At 65.2% G+C, this 17,057-nt stretch overlaps 1 protein-coding gene across 1 annotated transcript in view; it reads left to right on the top strand.

Annotated features, from left to right (window-relative positions):
• Positions 1-16,611, top strand: part of MACROD1 (mono-ADP ribosylhydrolase 1) — a 142,872-nt gene extending 126,261 nt beyond the window's left edge. The window contains 7 exon segments of the mRNA XM_080817269.1: positions 2,581-2,610; positions 14,618-14,734; positions 15,222-15,343; positions 15,493-15,523; positions 15,709-15,782; positions 16,072-16,153; positions 16,453-16,611. Of these exon segments, the coding sequence (XP_080673395.1) occupies positions 2,581-2,610; positions 14,618-14,734; positions 15,222-15,343; positions 15,493-15,523; positions 15,709-15,782; positions 16,072-16,153; positions 16,453-16,490 (494 nt within the window). The 3' untranslated portion in view covers positions 16,491-16,611.
• Positions 16,612-17,057: the final 446 nt, after the last annotated feature.

Consider the following 17,057-nt stretch of genomic DNA (forward strand, 5'->3'; position numbering starts at 1 on the left):
CATGACCAGTTGTGATTTAAACTGAAGGGAGCATGGTGGGGACAAGGGGAGGAGGAGGAGCCGGAGACTGTCAGCCCAGTGGGCTGGAGGAAGAGGACACACAGACCAGCCTCATATGTGGGACACCCACTGAGCCTGGGGACAAGCTGGTGACCAGGTCCTCTGGGTAGCCCAAGACTGAGACCCAGCGCCTGCCTGTTCCCACCTGGGACAGGTGACACGACCCGGCCACCTGGCTTGCCCTTCTTCGGGCTCAGCCCGGTGAAATCCTTTCAGTCTGGGTGGAGTCCCCTGGCCCACCTCTGCCCTCAGCCCTCCGGTGTTCCTGGCCTGGTAGACATCGGGGCAGCTCACCCCAGTCCCCGACCTGGGCAGACCAACACGTGGTGGGGTTCAAGGGAAACCAGGCGGCGGTGGGGTACGTTCCTTCCAACAGGGGCCTGCAGAACGGCAGGTCAGTGCCCCTTCCCCTCCCGCCCCTTCGAGGCTTGCTGCCAACACATTTGGCACCGAGCCCCCTGTGAGCGGGAGCCAGCTCGTTTGCGGCCGGTGTTAATTAAGAGAGAGAGGTGACGGGGGGGGGGGGAGGTGGGGAAAGGCCACGGAGGGCAGCTTCCGACAGCTGCCAGGACCGCTCTGGGCCAACCCCAGATGCCCAGGCCTCCCCCTGCTGGCTCCTGAGCAGGGCTGTCCCCAGGTCCAGCCCCTCGCACTGCAGGCCGAGCCTTGGGGTGGGTTGGGGTTGGGGGGCAGGTCCAGACTGCGTCCGAAGGGCTACAGTGTAGAAGAGTCGGGCCCGGGCCCGAGCCCCGGCCGGGGTTGGGGGGGGTGTGAGCCTCCCTGCGCTGCCCTCGAGGTCAGCCTGCCTTACAGCTTGGCTACAGTCAGACCCCGTTCATGTCCTGCCACCACCACAATGCCCCTCAGCCCCCCAGCCTCAGGCTTCTCATCTGTAAAATGGGAGCCTGGCACCCCCGTGGGGCCCTGCTGGGATTGTTAAATGGGATCATGTGTGCAAAGCAGTCATTCCGTGCTTGGCTGTAGGTCCTCACCGCCCACTGGGGTCGAGCTTTCCGGGGGCCCCAGCGTCCTCCAGGGCCCTGTAGGAGCCCGCCTGCCCGCATCTGCCTGGCGGTCCCCGCCTGGTCCTCCTCGTGCCGGGGCTCCAGCTCCCAGCCGCCTCCCGGCCTGCTTAGCCAGCCTTCCTCCCGCCTTCCCCGCAGCCCCCCAGCCCTGCTCTGGGAGCGCCCGGCCGCTCCTCGCCTCTCCATCTTAATTAGCTGCTTGTATTAATCTCGCAAGTAACGTGGCAACTTGCAGCCCTGGGTTTTCGGGCTGTGGAATTAATTATTCCCCAAGCGAAGAGCTGTCAGCTCTGGGAGACCAGGCGCTCGGAGCCACCCGACATCACTTAGCAGGGTCCACAGTGTCTGCACGGAACCCCAGGCGGGAGGACGGGCCTGCCCCAAAGGGGCCCCCACTCCTGGCCCCAGGCTCTGCTCCCTGTGCTCCTCCCATAGAGGGGCGGCACCGGGACCCCAGAAGGTAGGTGGGGTGCGGGAGCAGGCTCCACCTGGGAGCCCGGACTCTGGGGTCCAGAGGAGTCGAGGCACAGCTGGTCCCCACCTGGGCAGCACCTGTCCCATCTCACCCGTCACTTCCCCTCACTGGCCCCAGCAATGAGCACCGAGGCAGCTGCGAGGCCAGGAGCCAGAGCCCCGGCTGGTGAGGGGCCCTGACTTGTGGGCCGAGCGGCTGCCAGCTTCACTTTGCCCTCCCGTCAGCCCCATGGAGAAGCAGGAGGGGGCTGCAGGCCGGGCAGAGCGAGATGGACAGGTCAGCCCCAGCTGCCGGGCCCCGGGGAGGGGGCTGGAGCTGAGGACCCCTCTCTCTGCCTTGGCCTTCACACCAACCCTGGGAGATTCTCCGGGGGGAAACTGAGGCACAGAGCAAGGTGGCTCAAGTCAGCCATTTGTTGAACCAGCTTCGGTTCCAGTCCCAGGGCTCTGCACCCTCACCGTGCTGCCCCGGGATGGGGTCCCTGCTGTCTGTTGTGTGCCCCAGCCCTGGTTCACGGGCTCATGTTCTTACCCCCTACCCCTCCCCACTCTCCCCTCCCCACCCCCTCACTCGTTCCCTGGGCAGTACTCAGCACAGGTGCACAGAATTTTCTAGTGGCTTCCAGCTGTGTCCTGTGAGCTCCAAAGCCAGGGACCAGGCCTGACACAGATGGCCCTCGAGAGACGCTGGGTCACCAGAGTGAATGAACGAAAGGATACACGTGGCCACAGGTCTGCGGCCGCTCCAGACCCTGCACAGGGCTGTTTCTGGGGTGAGCAGCTGGGCCCCCACCACCCTGCAAACCCCAGGCCCAGCAGGAGCCTCAGCAGGAGAGGGAGACCCCGCCTCCCCCTTCTCTGCCCCTGCCTCAGAGAAAATCCTGGGCCCAGAGTCTGAAACCCCCGGGGCTCCCGGCCTGCCGCTCGGGCCCAGCGGCCAGCGCCCCACCTCCCCTCTCCACGAGCTGCTGGCCCACCAGCTACTCCCCAGCTGACCGGCCTTTCTCTCTCTCTCTTGCAGCCAACAGCTCCCTGCTCGGAGGCGGCGGCGGTAAGTGGGCTCTTCTGTGGCTGGGGGGTGGTGGGGGGTGTAGAGGGGGACATGGGTCTGGGGGTTGGGTTCCTGAAATCTCTCCTTCCATGGCTTCTTCTCTCCTCTGGGCCTCCTTGCCCATCGTGCCCAGCCATGCGCCTGCCCCCCACAGCCCTCCCCATCACCCCTGCTGTGCGCCTCCCCCCATTTCTCCATCTCTGACCTTTTCTGACACCCACCCCCTCGGCCAAGCCTGGCCTGCCATTGCTGGGGACAAAGCCAGAGCCCTGGATGGCGGGCCTGGCCCCACTCGCTACCGGGGGACCCAGCAGGTCCCCAGGCTCTGAAGAGAGAGGCCTCCTGGTCTGCACCTGGGGGGCTGGGGGCCGCAGCGTGGCCGGACACGTGAGGGTTAGAGAGACGAGGCCTAGGACTGGAGGCTGCAGGTGCGGGAGGGAAAGCCCAGCCCTTGGGCTTCAGTTTTCCCACCTGGGCACGCAAGCCGATCTGCCCCACTCTACGACGACCTCGGAGGGCGGCCCCACAGCCAGGAGAAGGCCTCTCCAAGTCAGGGAGCGCTCTGCGGGCTGTGAGGCCCCCCAGAAGGCGCGTGTGTGTTCCTGTGGCTCCCCACCACCAAGCAAGGGCTCCAGCAGCACCAGGTGGGCACGAGGGGGAGGGCAGGGTGGGCCCAGCCTGCAGGGACGCGGCCTACACGCTTGGCAGCGTGTGGCCAAGGTGGGCCCCAGTCCCTGTGCCTCCCTCCCCCACCCCATGCCCACCTCCCCTGGTCAGCCCTGCCCGGGCGGGCCACACGAGCCTCTCGTCCCCGGGCCCCTCAGCCCCCACCGGCTGGGCTGCCCGCTGTCGGCACAGGCGGCAGCATGATTGGTGAGCTGGGGGGCAAGGGTTAATGCGCCGTCGGATAAATCCCGGGGCCGTGTTTACGGCAGCAGTGGCGGGGCCCAGGCCAGGTTTTAAAAGGGGGAAAAATAAAAGGGGCATTGAGGTCAGGAATAAATAAGAACAGTGCTAAGAGCTGTCGGGACCGGCCAGGATGCAGGACGCGTGGCGGGGGTCTGTTTGTGGCCTCCCTCCCCCGCTTCTCCTCCACTGTCCCTGTGGAGGTCACAGCTATCCCGGAGGCCTCACGGAGTGCCGGGCTTCACTGGGGCTGGGGGTCCAGCCAGGACCTTTTGCTGAAGCCTGTCCCTTTTGGAGGACGTGAGGGCTGTCGCTGATTTGCCGCCTGCCGTGTTCTGCCTTCAGACATCCCTCTCCTTTGTGTGTGTGTGTGTGTGTGTGTGTGTGTGTGTGTGTGTGTTCATTCATTCCCCAGGGACTGAGCACCTGGTACCCATCGCGTGCGTGCTGGGCCCCGAGCCGGGTGTCGGACCAGAGGGGCCTGGTCCCTGCCCTCCCCGAGCTCACAGGTCAGATGAGACCCCCCACCCACCGCGTGCTCTGTGCGATGGGGGAGCAGGGCTCTTGGAAGGAGGTGGTGCCTACACTGGGACCTGAGGGATGGCTGGAAGGCAGCCAGCAAAGAGCCATGGGAAGGGTGTGCTGTCCAGAGGGAACAGCACAGGTGAAGCCCAGAGTGAGGGAAAACATGGGGCATTTGGGGAAACTCAGAAGATTGGAGCCGTTACAGCCCCCCAAGGGGAGAGGAGGCCAGAGCCTCCCGGAGCCCGTGGGGAGCTGGAGTTGTAGCCGTGCAGTTCTGGGAGACAAAAGACCACAGAAAGGTGTGGGCCTTTTAAATCCTAAGTCAGGTCATTGCCCCTCTTCTGCTCAAAACTCTGCCAGGGCTCTCCCCTCACTCAGAGCCAAGGCCAAGTTCTTAGGGCCCCAGCCACCTGCCAGACTCCCTGCCACTGGCCAGCCCTCCCTCCCTGGGCACTAGCCTCCCTGCTGCCCCTGCCCCAGGCCTGCGCACCGGCTGTCCCCTCGCCGCGGAACCCTCTTCCCCAGCTGCGGCCTGTGGCCTCTCCCATTGCCTCTGGCCAGGTTTCTGGGCTTGCCACCCTCTCGGGGCGGCCCTCCCTGACCCCTCATTGAAACTGCAGCTGCCTGTGCCTACCGCCGCTGTAGCCTGCCTCCCCCACCCCAGCCCACCCCGGAGCTGCTGTCTCCCAGCGGGTCGTGCCCTGTAACTCACCTGTCGCCATCACTGCGGATTGGCTCTCTCCCCTCTGAGAACAAAGCTCCGGAGGGCACTGCTGGGTCTCCAGCAGCTAAAACTGGATCTGACGCCTATGGTCGCTGCTCAGTGAAAGGGTTGTTGAATGAATGAGTGAACTGCAGACAGGCAGGGATGGCCCGGCGTGTTCCGCGAAGGACTTGCTGGGGAGGGCAGTGGGAGCCACTGAGGGTTTCGGCAGGGCAGGGAGGGGCTCAGCTGTGGCCTGGCGACCTCCCTCTGAGAGGTCAAAGAGCACCTGCTCTGGCCAGACTGAGTGGGGAGGTAGGGAGGGGTCCTCCAGCTCCCCTTCCGGCAGCACTGAGGAGGGGAGGAGGCAGAGCTGGCCCCAGGGGCTGCCTGCCTCCGGCAGAGATGGATGGGGTGGGCCAGGACCCAGGAGGAAGTGGGCCCGGAGTCCAGCCTTTTAACACCGGCCGAGATTTATGGAGCCGCCTCGAGAGCTCGCTGGGGCTGTCACTCTGCTAATGTGATTGGAACAAGGTGGAGGTGGCAGGGAGGGGACCGCGGTAGGGGCGAGGCTGGGGCTTGGGGGCCTGGAGCCTGCCTAGGGCTGGAGCCCAGATGGTCCCAGCCCTCTGAGATGTCCTCCGCCCTCGGGTCTGCCACCTGTGCCCCCTGCTGCTCTATCCAGCCTTAACCTCCCCCCGACTGCCCCGGTGGGAGCCACAGGCAGCAGGAACCAGGGACTGGGTGGCCCAGGTCCCCACCTGGCTCTACCCAGACCCGCATCTGTCTTCCCGTGGGGTCACCTGAGCTTTCTCCCTCTCTTCCTGAGTCCAACCCCACGGGGGTTCAGCCTCTGCTCACTCCCCACCCTCCTATCACCACCCACCCTCTTGCCCTGCCCCCCACCTAACCCCCTCCACCCACCCACCTGCCACCCACCTCTCCATCTACCCCTGCCACCCACCAGTCTACCCCCGATTCCTCTATCTACCCCCCCACCCATCTGCCTTCCTTCCCCATCAACCACGTACCTCCCACCCACCTATCCACCCACCTACACCGTCAGCACCCCCATCCCCCTGCTCTCCCATCCACGCAAGCATCAGGCAAGGGTGGCCTGCCCTGGCCACTCTGAGTTGCGCTGCAGGCCCCAGCCGACCCTCTCCCCCTGCTCTGTGGCTTTTTCCGGAGCACAGGTTCCCATTTTAGTGGAGGGCATTATTTCCTGTTCGGTCTTATCACTGATCTCCCCACTAGAGCACACGAGAACGCACTCTCTTCGGGACTGGGTTCTAGGGGGTTCCAAGCCCATTTACGGGCGGGCCGTTGCGCTCTCTGTATGCGGGGCCCTTTCCTGAGAGCCAGCAGAGAGCCGAGCTGGCACACAGGTCCCACAGCCCTGCCCTGGGGTGGCGGGGAGGGGAGGGACAGCAGGCAGGAATGGGGGGAGGTAGAGTTGGGGGGTGGGGACAGCGATGACTCAGGAGGAGGCCTGGGCCTGGCCTGCAGGGCTTTGGTGAAGGGAGCCCCATGAGTCTCTGGGAAGCCCCCTGACTCCGCCCTCACCCTCATTCCTCCCCAGGGCTCTCTCTGAGTGTGGGTGGCAGTGGGGACTCAGGGCTCCTCGGCTCTGTCCTCAGAGAGACCCAGTTCGGTAGGAGGCTGCCCAGCAGAGGGGGCATCTGACTCAAGCCCTGAAGGGTGAATAGGAGTTCGATGCATAAGGAGGCGTGGAGAGGCGCCGTGGAGCGCCGGCAGGTGCACCGGGGAGACTGGGTGGGCGAGGCCCACCTACCCACTAGACCCTCAGACCCCGGACCACGGGAGGCCACACCTGCTTCCCCGCCTCCTTCCTGGAGAGACTTTCACTGGCTCGATAAACATATTTTTTTAAAAAAACAGACCGCTCTCCTATTGTATGGTAAGAAGGGAGGCGGGCCCTAAATCAGGATGGGAATCGACAGGGCCCTGACGCGTGTCTCTCCTGTTTATTAGGACTGAAATGTTTACTCGGCGATAAGGAGCCGGCTTTCTCGCGGAGATTTGTGCGCTCTTTTTCAATTACCCCTCGTCTTTCTCTGCCACTTTTGCACTAAAGGGATAATAAATGTATCAGAGCGTTTCAATTATTCATCTAAATCATGACTGCGCCTGCCACGGCCAAGCTTTAGTGACAGATTAATTCAGGGCCGCCTTCTGCTCACGCGGCCGCCATCTCTGCTCTTGCCTGGCCGGCTCCCCGAAGGGCTGGTCCTCTCCGTGCACGCTCATTGCCAAGGAGAGCTCAGTGGCCCCAGCAAATCGGCAGCAGCCAGCCCCGGCCCCACCGCGGCCCAGCTGCCCGCCTTCCCGCCCGCCGGGCCCTGTGCAGCCCCGATCCCTGTGCCCACACCAGACCCTGGGCACACAGCTCCTACAGCCCCCTGTCCTGGCACAGGGCCTTTGCATGTGCTGCTCCTGGACCTAAGTAAGGCTCCTCTGCCCTCCCACCACAACCATCCTGCCTCCTTACCTTGATGGCAGGGCAGCCCCTCCCACCCACCCCCTCCCGTCCTGCTCCATTTACTAAGGGCTCCCCATGCCCTGCCACTGTCCTGGGTGCGAGGACGCAGCAGCCCCAGCACCTTGTGGGCTGGCATTCTGTTACCCATGGTGATCAGACTCCCATTTGTGTGGTTATTTAAGTACCAAATACCTCCCTGTCAGACTCCCCTCCGACGGGACATGCACAGGGTGTTTGTCTATCCACCTCCTGGCCAAGGTTAGGTGCTCGGGGCAGACCTGTGTGCAGAGCAGCTGTGCCCAGGGGCCCCGCTCCCACAGCCTGGGCACCTGTGCGCGTGTTCACAGCCCAGCCCTGGCCCCCCTGCAGCGGCCCCTCGGCTTGAGGAAAGCCCACCACCCCGGGCCCACCTTCTCCTCGCCACACTGAGGCCCTGGCCAGGGCTGTTGCCCACCCCCCTTTCCTCTCTCCTTCTCTCTCCTATCTCTCACTTTTTCTTTCTGTCTCTGTCTCTCTGCTTCTGTCTCTGCCTATCTCTGCCTGTATCTTTCTCTGTCTCTGCCCCTCCCTGTCCCTTTCTGTCTCTGCCTCTGTCGCTGTGTCTCTGTGTGTCTGTCTCTCTGTCTCTGTCTGTCCTTCTCTGCCTCTGCCCTTGCCTGCCCTTCCTGCTCTGTCTCTGTCTCTCCCAGCCACAGGGCATCTCTGGCCCGCTCCCCATTTCTCTCGCTCGTGTGCCCGCTCTCCATTTCTCATCCTCTCGCTCTCTCTGCCGCCTCCTTGCTCTCTCCCTGCTCCCGCTGGCTCCCCTCTGCTCAGCGCCAGGCAGGCCCGGGATTAGCAAAGCCTCAGATGGGAGCTTCCAAGCATCGCCAGGGCCTCCACTTCTGTCCAGTGGCTGCCCACGGCCACAGTCACGGCGGGGCACAGTGGGCAGACAGGGTGGCCTCAGTACCCTGCCTGGAAGGGGCTGGACTCAGGGGAAGCAGGGGCCCCAAGCGCTGAGCACCCAGTCCCCAAACTAGTCTGGAGCCCTGCTGTGGGCCAGGTGGGGGTTGGGGGAGAGGCTCTCGTGTTGGGGGGGGGGCTCTGGCCTGAGCCCAGCAGACCCCGCAGGAGCATTCCATGGGGAACAGCAAAGCCCCCCAACCCCCACACTCAGAGGTGTCCCAGGCCACGCCCTGCCCCTGCTCAAATTTCTCAGGGCGGCCATGGAAGCGGTTCTAGCTGCTTCTACCAGTCCCACTGATCAGATGCAGCCCTTCCGCCCCCTTCCCCCACCTCCCACTCCCCCTCACACCCCCCCCCACTCTCCCTATGGCCCGCCCATGCCCTCTGCCTGAGGCGGCCTCCTCCAGCTTCCCAAAGCACATTCTTTCTCATCACTCACGGCTCTGTTCAGATGCCACCTCCTCAGGGGAGCCCTCCCAGCTGCACACAGGGCCTGCCTGCTCCCACCCCCTTTCCCTCTTGTCCAGCTCCATCTTCTCCCACTTCAGGGCTTGCAGTGAGGTAGAGCCGCCCCCCCACCCCAGGGTCCCCTCCCTGCATGGGGCAGGGCCAGCACCTGGCAAGCCCCACCCCCCCACCCCCCCTCGCAGCTGGGCAGTTGGGAGAGACACAGAGGCCAGTCATCTCCGGGAGGCTGGAGGGAACCCCAGCCTCGCTTGGGGTGGAAGATTTTATTTCATGGACTCATGGGGGCCGTGGGAGGTTGTAGGGGTGAGGGAGTGACGTGTCCTCCCCCAAGAAAAGACCCCAGGCATCCCTGCCCCAGCCCAGATGGTGATGGCGGCATGAGCAGCAGCCTCCCCGTACTGAGCACTCAGGGTGTGGAGCCGGGCCTCGTGGAGCCTCTCCTGCAGGATCCCGGGGACCCTCAGCCCAGTGCCGGGGTTTGGGGGTACCGCTAACTGCTCCACTTTGCAGATGACAACACTGAGGCACTGGGTCCCTGGAGGGAACCGTGCTCCCCACTCCTAGCCCTGCGCAGGCCTCCTTCCTGGATAGGAGGGACAGGAGGACTCAGGCCCCCCAACCCAGCGGGGACTCTAGCAGAGGCCTCCGGGGCCCGCACCCCACCCTCCGCAGGCAAGATGCTGCCAGGCCAGGCCCCTTCCTGCAGCTGCCGTGGGGATTTTAATAACGGGAGTGATTTTTGCGTGATGAATGAGACGCCGCCATTGTGTACGTAATGAAGCCTAATGTTTCCAAATCCCCGTTTAAGGAGTTGATCTCACCCGGTAATGAACTTCGCATCACATCGTGGAGCTCTCGTCCATCCATCTTCTCCCTGGGGTGCCCACCCGCCTTGGCACCGCAAGGGTGGGGTCTGGCCAAGGTGGGCTCTGTCTCCCCCAATAGGCCAAGTCTCACAGAGCAGGGGCCAGTGCGGGCTTGTCGATCCAGTGAGCGGGGCTGTGGGCAGAGGCCAGAGGTGGTTCTGGCAATGGGCATCCCGTGGGGTCATAGCTCCTGAGGCTCAACTGGGACCCAGGAGGGGACTGGAGGCCAGAGATGGAGAGTGTAGGGGGGACAGAGGGAGGAGGGGGCACAGTGCCCCCGGGCTGGGTCATTTCTCCAGGCTTTCTGGCTCTGCTTGTCCTCCTCAGGGTCTGGGGCTTAGGCATCTGTCCCTGACCCCACCGGTACCCTCTCGGGGACTCAGTTTCCCCAGCCACTCAGTCCTCTCAGCCCTGGCATTTGGGACCTCTGTGGAGGTGGTGGGGGCCCGGGGAGCCACTGAAGGCTGGACCCAGGCTGGTGGGGGCGGGGGGCCTCTCCTCAGGCTGGGCTCCCAGCCCTGGGACCTTCGGGGGGAGGTGTCTGGGTGGGGAGTGGTCCCTAGGGCCCAGACCCAGGTGGCTTCTTGCGCTCAAGAGGGGCGCCCCCTCCCCCAGCCCCCTCAGGCCTCAAGCTCATCCCCAGCTCCCCAGCCCTCTCGGCCCAGGGCTTTCTCAGTGACATCTCCATCCAGCAGCGCATCTGTCCCTGGGGCAAAAGAGGCCCCCAAGAGCCTGCTGGGCAGAGCAGCCTTCTGCCTACAGGGTGGGTGACTGGGCCTTGGTCTCCCCCGCCCCACCTGGAAGACAAGTGACCCAGGGGGGACCGTGTGAGAAAATGCAGGGCATTTTGATGCCTTCCCTCACTGAATCCTCCCGGCAAATGGGGAGGGAGGTCCTGTTACCTGGTAGAGTGGGGAGACAGAGGCACAGGGAGGGGAAGGGACTTGCCCAAAGCCATCAGCATGCTTGTAGGTGAGATTTCTGGGAAAAGAAATCCCAGAAGGGGGCACACAGGGGGCCAGACCCACAGGGCAGCGTGGGAAATCGGGGAGTGGGGGGTCCGGCCCAGGGCCTGGGGTCTCTTGCCCCCCTCTCCCCCAGGCCACAGGCAGCCTCCTGTTCCTGTAAATAATTAATTAGCCCCTGCTTGCTTGTTTGTTTAGCGTGAGGAATGCTCCCCCACTGAGACGCATTTATTGCTGAATAAATTTAAATATCTAATCTTCCCTTCATGAATATTACAGCACCCTAATAGCGGCCAACCTCTCCTAAGCGCCTTGGCAAATGGCCCCCACAGGACCCTGCCTGCCGTCAGCCTCTGTGGGCTCTGGGAGGGTCTGGCTCGAGCCCCTGCCCACTCCCGGGGCCCTCCTGACCCCCTCCAACCTCCTAGGAAGGGGCAGGGTGTGACCTGAGCACCCCCCAGGCCCCTTGCAGGTGCAGAGGCCACATAGCGGGGTGGAGGGGAGCGGGTTGGGGGAACCCCAGGAGGGCTGTGGTGGGCTCCGCAGGGGGCTGCGGAAGGGCCAGGAAGGGCAGGGTCGGAGGTGGAGGGGTGTGAGGGGACAGACAGGGCCTCCAGACCCCATCTGAGGCGCTCAGGCCAGGACAGAAGAGATCCGGGAGGCAGGTGGACAATCTCCAAGGCAGCCTTGCTGGACAGAGGTGGCTGATGGTCAGCCGCGTGGGGGGCGCTGAGACCCCCAACCACGGGGCAACCAGAGCCCCAAAGTCTCTCCGTTGGGAAGGTGATGTGTTAATGTAAAGAGGGGGACAGGGGCCCCACTGCAGGAAAGAGCGGTGTGCAGACAGCAGACTGATTTGGGAGAGGAGGGAGGGGGAGCCAGGATGGGAGGGAGGTTTGACCGGGGTGGGGGGGAGTGGGGGGGGGCGCAGAGAAAGCCTTCTGTGTTCCTAGAGGAAGTAGAGCAGTCCAGCTGTGTGACCCTGGGCAAGTCTTTCATCTTCTCTGTGCCTCGTGTCATCTTCTATAAAGCAGGAAAAATAGTAACACTTCCTAGGGTGGCTGGCAGGACCGACAAGGGGGGATGTGACCCGCTGAGCCCCCACAGGCGCTCTGGGAGAGGCTGTGTGGGCTGGGACTCGGGAGCCAGAGCCCGGAGCCTGGAGCGGGAGCAGGCGGGGGGGCTGAGGGAGGACGCCGAGTGGCCCTTACGGCAGGCTCGTGGGGAAGGGCGCATTCTGGATCCAGCAGAGAGACGTCTGGGGAAGGCGCCACCTCCCCACCCCCCGCACATGGTTCTGTCTCCTCAGGGGGGGGGGCCCCAGGTTTTCTGCTGACTCGGGGTGGAGCAGGAGTTGCGTTGGAGGATGGAGGTTTGTTAGGATGTGGCTGAAGGTCCCAGGGAAGGGATCAAGGGTAAAACTGGTGTGAATTGGGGTCACCACCTTCCCACCTGGCAGCCCCCCGGGTCAGGTGGCTGGCGAGGGGAGAGGAGAACATCTCCCTTGGATGAGACCCCAGGATGGCGTGTCCTGCAGGTTCTAGGGTTCAGCTTCCCCCCATGCAAGAGGCAGGACAGGGCCGAGGAAGCAGAGCCCGGGGGCTGCAGTTCACACGGGGAGACAGGCCGGGGGCCGCCCTTTGCGCCTGCGGCTAAGGACAGCGGGCTGTGGTCCCCTCTGGCCCTTGGAGACCGTGGAGTGGTGGAGCCACCAGGCTGGTGTGTGGACAGGGAGGGGTCCAGGAAGGGGGGTGGGGAGTCTGTGCTCCACCTTGTTGGGGAAGGGGAGGGTGGCAGGGCTGGGGCCCAGAGCCTGTCCCTCATCTCTGCCTGGGCTGTGGGAGGGGACAGATCCCCTAGGCACTGGCATGGCAGTCCCGATCCCTGCCCCTGGCCTGGATGATGCAGGGGGTGAGGGTGCTCCGGGCCAAGACTTCCTTGAGCTCGGATTCCCTCCGCCCCTTCATGCCCCCAGGTCAGCCCCAAGGGCCTGACTGCAGGCCTGTCCACCCCTGCAGGAAACATTAAGTCCCTGCAACACAGATGGCGCCGAGCTTCACTTCCGCACAGTGTCTACAGCAGGCCAAGGGCGCCTGCAGGGTGGATGGCACCAGGAGATGGCAGGCAGCCGGGTGCCAAGTGGCTGACACCGCTGGGGCAGGGCGGGGAGGCCCCAGGGAGCGGAGGCTCAGACCCATGCCTGTGCTTACTACCCCCACCAAGCGCCTGGGCCCCCACCTCCCCTCACTCCCAGGAATACACACATGGAGCACATTCTCCCGCTATCACACTGTCCTAACAGCCAACATGCACATGTCACCTTCACCCGTGCCCTAAGCCCCTTACAGAAATTAACTTGCTTAATCCTTCCCAAAGCCCTGGAAGATAGAGATCTACTATTAGCCCATTTTACAGATGGGGCAGCTGAGAACCAGAGAGGTTAAGTAATATGCTCTAGGCCACACATCTGTGACTGGCAGAGCCGGGGCTGGAACCCAGGCTGCCCAGCTCCCCAGACCCCGCGGTTGCACACGTGAGCCAGGGGTCACCTGGCACCTTACCCAGAATGGACCCACCACGCAGGGACACCGTATAATGCAGGCTGAGCACCACCCGGACTCAGAGCTCAGGGGCCCTGCCTTGGTCCCACTCTCCGCCCCCTTTACCCCTCCCTGCACAGGAGAGGAGGGGATGGGATCCAACCCCAGACCCCTCCCAGGGCTCTCCCAACTCCTCTACCCTATCCATTCCCCACCCCACCCCCAAGGGATGCTCTGGGAAATCGCCTGGTGCCGGCTCCAAGTGAAGTCACAGAATTAGGTTTAATTGGGCCCCACAGGGCACAAAAGAAAAGAGAAGAAAGAGGGGGTGGTCCAGCTGGTGTCCCTGGACCTGGGCCAAGACACTGGGGGTGGGGCTGGGATGAGGGAGGAAGGGCCTTGGTTTGCGCGTCTGTAAATTGGAGAAATGGGGGTTCTCTCCCGCCGCTGGGCACGGTGAGCGCAGGCAGCCAGAGCCCAAGGAGCTCCTGACAGGGGCCTGGGGTGCCCTGGGAGCTAGGGAGCGGCCGCAGGTGGGTCACGTTCTCCCGGCCAGGGTGCCAACCCCTCCCCGGAGTTGGGGTCGCTGTGGCTATTTTCCAGATGAGGCGTGGACGTCCAGGGGAACGGACTCGCCGGGGTGCCCCACTGGCACAGCGGACGCGAGCCGAGCCCCGCCTTGCCCGCCAGGGATGCTCGGGCTGTGGCACCTGGGTGAGATCGGGCTGAAGGAGCGTCTCCTCCGCGTCTTCCGCCGGGCCAGAGGTGTTTATCTGGGCCCGCGTCCCCAGGGTCGCTGCCTGCTGAGGCCCCGGAGCCGCCCTCAGATAAACAAGCCCAGGCCCGCCCCAATTAAGCCGGATGCTCTAACGAGGCAACTCGCTAACGAGCAGGGGCGCGCGCCCGGATCCACCTGCGCTCTCCGGATCCGCGGCCCCGTCCACCTCCCCGCGTGGCGCACGGAAGGGACTGGAAGACCCAGGCTCCAGGCCCCGACCGCGTCTGCCACTTGTAATTGGGTGACCCCAGGTTCTTTATCTGTAAAGTGGGTCCTGGACGCGGCCCGGAGGGGTCGCGTTGCGATCGGGTGCGCGGTGCCTGTCGGCGTCCCCGGGCTCCTGGGGCGGAGACGGCCCCTGGTCGCGGGCCCTGCGGTGGGGCATCCGGGCCAGAGCCGGAAGAGCGACCTTCCCCTTGCCCAGGCACCCTAGCCTGCTGCCGCAGACCCGCCTAACCGAGCCACTCGGGCAGGGGGAGGCCCCCGCCCCGCGCGCGCACCTGCCGCGCGGCGGGGAACGAGCAGGGTGGGCCGGGCGCGCCCCCTGCCGGCCGCCCCGCGCCGCTTCCCTCCCGGATCCGCCGCGGCCTGCCTCGGCGCCTTGGCCTCTCCAGATGTGGAACAAGTCGGGGTGGCGGGTATTGCCAGCGGCTGGAGGCCGCGGGAGGAGGCGCGGGGCCCGGTGAGTCCTGGCACAGCCGAGAGGATTGGAGTATTCTGTGCTCGGGCCTCTGCCTTCTCTTCTGTAAAAGGGGCTCAGGCGTGACGCGGGGAGCCCCAGGGCTCACTGCCCCCTGCCCCACAGTGGACGGCTGCATCCACCGCGCCGCCGGACCCCTGCTCACCGACGAGTGCCGGACCCTGCAGAGCTGTGAGACCGGCAAGGCCAAGATCACCGGCGGCTACCGGCTGCCGGCCAAGTGTGAGTCCCTACCCCATCCCCCACTCCTGTGGGGCGTAGACAGGGCACTTTTTGTAATTGCGGCGTTAGGGGAGCAGCCCCCACAGAATGCTGGAGGCCCCCTCAGGGGTCACTGATTAACCTTTAGTGGCAGGAGCCGGCCCCCGCTCACGCGCACCGGGAAGCGGGTGGCGGGAGAGGAATGCGTGGAGCCGGGGAGGGGACGAGCTGAGGGGGCAGTGCCTTCGCTCGCCCACTCTGCCCCACGTCTCAGCCGGGTCCATACAGACGTGGTGGGGGCAGCAGGGACCTGCCAGTCTCTATGGAGGAGAGCACTTGAGCTCGAGGGCACACCTGAGTCCCCGCATGGATGGGGTCCTCCCCGGGGATTCTCAGAACTTGGGGAGAGGGCTTGTTTCCTGTCTCCTCCAGGGCCCAGGCCGGCAGGGGGAGCAAGCCTCTGACCCCGTGGACACCCCGGCCGGTCTGACCCCGTCGCCTCTCCTAGACGTCATCCACACGGTGGGACCCATCGCCCACGGAGAGCCCAGCGCCAGCCAGGCGGCCGAGCTCCGCAGCTGCTACCTGAGCAGCCTCGACCTGCTGCTGGAGCATCGGCTCCGCTCCGCGGTGAGGGGGCGGGGCGCCAGGCGGGGGTGGGGGCGGCCTGGACCCTGGGACCCGGGGAGGAGCCCCGCCCCCCCCCCAGGCGACCGGCGGGAGGCGGGCGGAGAGTGACGCTGTCTCCAATTCCCTCTCACTTCCCGCGCCGGCTCCAGGCGTTCCCCTGCATCTCCACCGGCGTGTTTGGTGAGTTGGGGGCGGTGCGGGGGGGGGGGAGGTGTGGAAGGGGGCGGGGCTAGGAAACGGGTGGGCCCAGACCCTGGAAGGGACCTGGGCGGGCGGGCAGGGGGAAGGGGTGGAGTTGGGCGGGCCCCAGGGGGCGAGGGGGCGGGCCAGACCCTGGACTCACTCCCGCCCCGCGGGGTCCCCAGGCTATCCCAGCGAGGCCGCGGCGGAGGTAGTGTTGGCCGCGCTGCGCGAGTGGCTGGAGCAACACAAGGACAAGGTGAGTCCTGGGCCCGGTCCAGGGGATCAGACGGGTGGGGGGGGTGCACCCCGGCTCCGCTGACCAGCCCTCGATGTAGCCCCTCCCCTTCCCTCGGACCAGTTTGCTTTCCTGAGCCCGGGCGGGGGCGGTGGAGCGCACACCGCAAAGATTCTGTGAAAGGTCTGTGGGCACCTCCCCCACCCCCAGGAGCAAGGCAGGTGAAAACCTGCAGTGGTGGGGGCAGCAATGAGACCGGGCAGCCTGGGTGCGGGTGGCCCCCGCCAAGGCTAAGCCGGTCCTGGCGCAGGTGGACCGGCTCATCATCTGCGTGTTCCTGGAGAAGGACGAGAATATCTACCTGCAGCGGCTCCCCCACTACTTCCCAGTGGGTGAGTAGCCCTCCCAGCCCTCCCCCTCCCCCCCGCTGGCTCCACCCCGCCCCCAGCCACCCCAGGCAGGCTCTCACTGTCCTCTGCCTTCCAGCCTAACGGCACCGGCTGCCCACCCTGCCCAGGACCGGTAAGCAGGGCCTGGCCCGCCACGTGGCTGCCCACTAACCTGCCCACTAACACAGGGGCTCACTCCCTGCCCCCCCACTCACCCCCACGCAGGAAAGCCAGGAGGGCAGCCTGGGAGGCTGGGGGAAGCCCAGGGCCCACACTCCCTGACCATTCTGCTCTGCCCACAGACTCGCCAGGGCCTACTGGACCTCGCTCCCAGCTCTAAGAGGTCCTTGAAGGCTGCAGCTGGACCTGGGCCCCACCCCCCCACCCTCTTCTTTCCCTCAGCACCCCCACTTTCTCCCAGCAACCACCCCCCAGCCTTCTAATAAAGACTACCCCTGTTGCAGCTCGCCTCCTGTCTGGGTGCTGGCTGGGGAAGGAGGCGGCAGCCCAGATGTGTGGACGAGTGGCTCTGGCTTAACAGGGTGGCGAGAGCGCTTGGTGAGCTGGGCGGGCGGAGGCACGGGCTGGACGGCAGAGGTGGGCGGCAGCACTTAACATTTATTGAGGGCCTGCCCCCAAGGAGCTCACAGCCTGGGGGCCAAGAGCCCATATGTGCTGGGGTGGGGGAAGAGAAGAGGTAAAGGCAAAAAGGAAGGCAATGCAGAGACACCGTGGCCCAAGCAAAGGGGGTGCAAAGCAGGCACAGGCAGGGGGAGAGGTGGGGAGGAACGGCGCCTGGCAAAGCCCTGCCTCGACCTCAGGACCACGGACCAAGTGCCGGCTTGAAGGCTGCCCCTCCCCGGCCAGGTGGGTACCAGCTGGAGGGTCCATGGGGTTGCCCCAGCCC

The sequence above is a fragment of the Martes martes genome (genome assembly GCF_963455335.1).
Source record: "Martes martes genome assembly, chromosome: 10".
Taxonomy (NCBI): domain Eukaryota; kingdom Metazoa; phylum Chordata; class Mammalia; order Carnivora; family Mustelidae; genus Martes; species Martes martes.